This window comes from Mesitornis unicolor, unplaced genomic scaffold (genome assembly GCF_000695765.1).
Source record: "Mesitornis unicolor isolate BGI_N332 unplaced genomic scaffold, ASM69576v1 scaffold2409, whole genome shotgun sequence".
Classification (NCBI taxonomy): domain Eukaryota; kingdom Metazoa; phylum Chordata; class Aves; order Mesitornithiformes; family Mesitornithidae; genus Mesitornis; species Mesitornis unicolor.
The window spans coordinates 54,540-59,068 of NW_010205050.1; the positions used below are offsets into that span (position 1 = coordinate 54,540).

Sequence of the window (4,529 nt, forward strand, 5' to 3'; positions counted from 1 at the left end):
CGAATTTCAGTCTCCACTTCCAAGCTCTACTAACACTTCCCAGTGCTCTCATGGAAACCACTGCTACAGCTTTGCACTCTGTGGAATCCTACCATGCTGGGCTGCAGGACAGTCAATCACAGTCAGTGCTGGTGAGATCATTGACACTGGGAGCCCGGGTGGCACAAAGTTCACGAAACAGGAAAATCAGGAAGATCAGGTATCTTTGCAAAGTATCAATTCCAGATGGGTGGCTTCTACAGCTTTTTTTTTGGTGCTGACAACCTATAGCTCACAACTTTTCCTTGACCCAGCTTCACTTGATTACTAATACGTATCACAGAAGTGTACAGCACGTAAGAACTATGAAAGGGAACATATTGGAAAGCAATACTTCTACTTTGGATTAATAGGAAGCCACCATCTATGTTCATGCAAGTCTTCATATAGAGGCAATGACTATGACAGACAGTAAATGAAAACATAATGTAAACATATAACTTGTTAGCTGAAAATTAAATGTGCCATGACTGGAAGCAATATTATCTGGATACTTATGTAATTAGCTACCATGTTATTTTTCAGCCTTTCACTTATACTAGACCAGATAAAACACTGTAATAATTTCCTAGAAAAAATGTATTAAATAATAAAATTATATTTAAAGCAACAGTTCTAAAACATAGAGACATAATTTAATCATCTTAGTCATAGTCTCTATGATAATTTTTCTTGAACTGTTGTAATAAATGTATTTTTCAATGGAAGAAGTACCTGAACGATGAAAGTACTCTGCCTGAAGGACAAGGTATGATTTCATTGCAGTCCTTAGAAGGAGACTAACTTACTCTTTTTGTCTCATTGATTGTGTAAGCTTCAACTTTTTTGATAAACTGTTATAAAAAGGAGCATGTAAAATATATACACAAACACATGAACACCCTTTTAACCTGTAATGTTTATGAATGCAGACAAAGACATAACCCTGAAACAAGAACTATTAAAAAAGTGATGGGATATTTGTCCATGCAAAAAATACTCATATACACACTCCATTTCCTTAAGGCAGTGAAAGATCAATCTTTCATTTCCATTATATTCTTTTACGTTCAGCTCTAGTAAATTCTCTTTTCTAAAGTGAGCTGTTTCACAAGTTTTTCTGCATTGAACTTCATTGTTTTGAATGACATAACCAGTCCCATCTACGTTTCCCTTTTTATAATTAGGAGCTCTCCAGTCAGGGGACACAAAAGAGTACACAGAGAATTATCAGACAAGGACTTCAGGTGCTGTGGGCACTGTACAAAGAAAGAAAGAACAAACAGTACCAGCGCAAAAAATATTTTAAAGTTGAGGAAACATCTTATTTTCATGCTTAGCAGGAAAATCCAAAAGAAATCCTGTATTTAAACTCAAGTATAACAATTATATAGAATCATAGAATCATAGAATGTATTGGGTTGGAAGGGACCTTTAAAGATCATCTAGTCTAACCTCATACATTTTGCTATAACAACACAGTTCTATAGTGAAAAAACATCAAGAAGATTCAGACTTTGCCAACAGTCACACTATGTGTATGCTAACTTTCAGAAAGAACTTTTGAGTGTGACAAAAGGTACAAAATAAGAAATCACTGTCCGCTCTTTCCTATGCTCCTAAGATGACTCAGTCCTAAAACCAGGTTCTCAGTTGGTATAAACAAACATAGACATGCTGCAGAGAATACTACCAGTCTGGTGGAAGCTAGGAGATCGGTTAGATCTTACACTGCAGATCTCTCCTTTCAGACATAACTGCAGTAACTGAGAACTGAAATTGATACAGCAACTGCAAAAGGAATTTATGCCTGTATTTCCAGATGCTGATGAGGTCACTACACTACTTTGTGTGAGTTTCACTCTAAAAGCTCCTTTTTGACATCTATCTCTTTTCCTCTAAATTTCATGTGCCTGATCCCAGCTTAAGCTAACTGAACCTCAGATACTTAATTAGCAAAACTTTACCAGTAAGAGAGGATGTAACAGACTCAATGCTTAACATACCATCAGAGCTGAAAGCAGCCATGATGCTCATGGGATGTTTACAGAGCAGCTTCCTCACCGCACGCCACATGACACAGTTAGTGCAGCTCACTTCACAGCCATGGAAGTTTTTTTATCTTCCTTGACTTCCTTGTCTACTTGCAACCTTGTTTCCATAAAAATGTCCACCTCATTTATTTAGACTGTAAGTAATTTGAGACACAGGCTATTTGTTGCTTGATGGCTGCATACCAACAATATAGCTCATTACTGTTTGGTCTCAAAGCAAAATGGTAATAAACATGTAGGTAAAAAATAAAAAGTTACGTACAAGTCCTTTGTTTCCATGTCTCATTAATGAATACTGTATATGTTCAGACTCTACTGTAAAGGCTTTTAAACAATCAGCTGATAATAGAATTTATCATCCATCATACGAAGTATACAATTCATATCAAATATATGTGTTTCTATGAAATAAGTTAACTGAGTAATTTGTCCTGAGTAATAATTTCACTACATTGACACTTATTTTACAATACTGTACCTACTCTCCAATATCTAGTAGACCCCAACATTTTATTATTTGGGAGCAACATTCTTCAGGATGCTGTTCCAAACACTCCACATGAAACTTTAATGCTTATGCTACAGTTTCCCCTAACTACACTACACTAATCCTGCATTAGGGAATGATGTTGATACAGAGTGCCAATGCCATGACTACAGTTTTCACTTCAAACTTCCAAGTACTGTTTCCCAAATAGTAACAGCATAGAAAGCATTTAATATCCAACAAATATGTGAAGCTGCAGAAACTGCCTACAGTGGGAGCCTTGGAGGGATAATGAGATAATTCTGCATTTGAAAGCCATCACAAATTATCAAACACTGAGAACAAATCCTCTTTATTCAATTCAGCCTGTACTAATCGCTCATGTATTCACAGATAACTGAACATAAAAGGTAAAAACTGCTGAAGAACTTAAAGGGCAACTCTTCTAGAGCTCTCACAAATAGGATATTGACCCTGCAACTGACCAAAGAGAATGGACTTGCGCAAAAGGACAGCCAAGGACATGTTAAATTACAAAGGTATTTTCTTAGCCAATACAACTTCCTCTTACTCATAAACAATGCACTGGTTTCCAAATCAGAAATCTTACTACTCAAGGAAAAGGAACACTGTAGAAATAACGAATTTAAATCCTGATGATGTCAGCCTTATTCAAAATTGCCTCCTCTGCCCCCACAAGAGACAGCCCTTGACACTTGCATAAGTTCTTGATAATCCTCCTTATCAAAAACAAACAAACAAAAAATGGATTTGTGATAATGAGATCTTTTGGTCTGAGAGAGATAAAAGATGTCCACACTGGGACACAAGATTACCCACAGAATCACAAATGGCCAAGAAATCACATGAGGGTCAAAAAGGACGGCTAACTGAGGTAATTATAAATCTGGTGTTAGCTGCCTCTCAGAAGGCACACTGCAATAATTTCAAGGTAAATGCATTACAGACTGTGTCACAAGACCTGAGTGTTGTATGATTAGAAAGAAAATGTTTTTCGTTTTCTGAAGAATTAGTTGTAACTACTTTATTGGCAATAATTGCCATACAAAACAAAGTGCCTTAGAAATTCAAAACAGGAATCTTTGTGCATTTTTTCCAGAATCTTAATAAGAATGTAATATGGATTCTTTTATTTCCAGGCAAAGCAATGAAGCAAATAACCATTGCTTTAGACAGCAGACATTCCTTGGGACTTATCTGCAAGGTGTACAAAATACACAGGTATTGCAAATGAGTGTGTCATCCCTCATGCTGTACTGATAGCTGTACAAATGCATATTAGAAGAAAAAAAAAAAAAGCAAGCAAATACTTCTTACCATGAAACCCTCAGTGTACTGAAACTGAGCTCTGGAACTGTCTTCTGCTGTGGGACTCAGGGGCTTTGGATCAGACATAGAGCGTTGCATCATCTTTGCTGCCTTTGGGCTTGATGGAGGAACCTTGGCAATGTCAGCATGCAGCATCTTCTGAGGGCTGATATCATCAGTGATGGGTTTTTCATAGGGTACAAATGCTGACTCTATAACTTTGCTTGGTGAAACAGGTGAAATGGGTGAATAGAGAACTTTGGGAGATTTGGGAGGGGAAGGGACTACCTGCAATGTGGAGTCTGGACGAAGGTGGGATGAGTATCCTATCTCTAACGGTGTTGGGCGTTTTTTATCTTTCTGAGGAGATGAAGCTGACAGATATGGGGGACTTTGAGTATCTGACTCTGTCTCTGTTTGACATCCCAAACTTTCTCCTTTATATGTCTTTTCTGGAGCTGAAATGTGCTTTATGATTTCAACCTTAGCATCCAATCGGGCCCTGATTGAAGGTGTTCTTATTGTTCCTACAGGTTCTGTTTGTACTGAAATCTCTGCCACTGTCTGAACTGCAATACTAGATACTTTGGAGAACTGTTTAGCTTTGTCTGCCTCAGTGGTACTCTCACTGTATTTCCCTA

The 4,529-nt window shown here is 37.4% G+C and overlaps 1 protein-coding gene across 1 annotated transcript in view; it reads right to left on the reverse strand.

The window, feature by feature from the left end:
- Window positions 1–4,529, reverse strand: part of PCLO (piccolo presynaptic cytomatrix protein) — a gene marked incomplete at its 5' end in the record, with an annotated part of 60,848 nt that overhangs the window by 42,770 nt on the left and 13,549 nt on the right. The window contains one exon of the mRNA XM_010191242.1: window positions 3,898–4,529. This exon is cut by the window's right edge and continues 1,401 nt beyond it. Coding sequence (XP_010189544.1) covers window positions 3,898–4,529 — 632 coding nt within the window. The remainder of the gene's footprint in view (window positions 1–3,897) is intronic.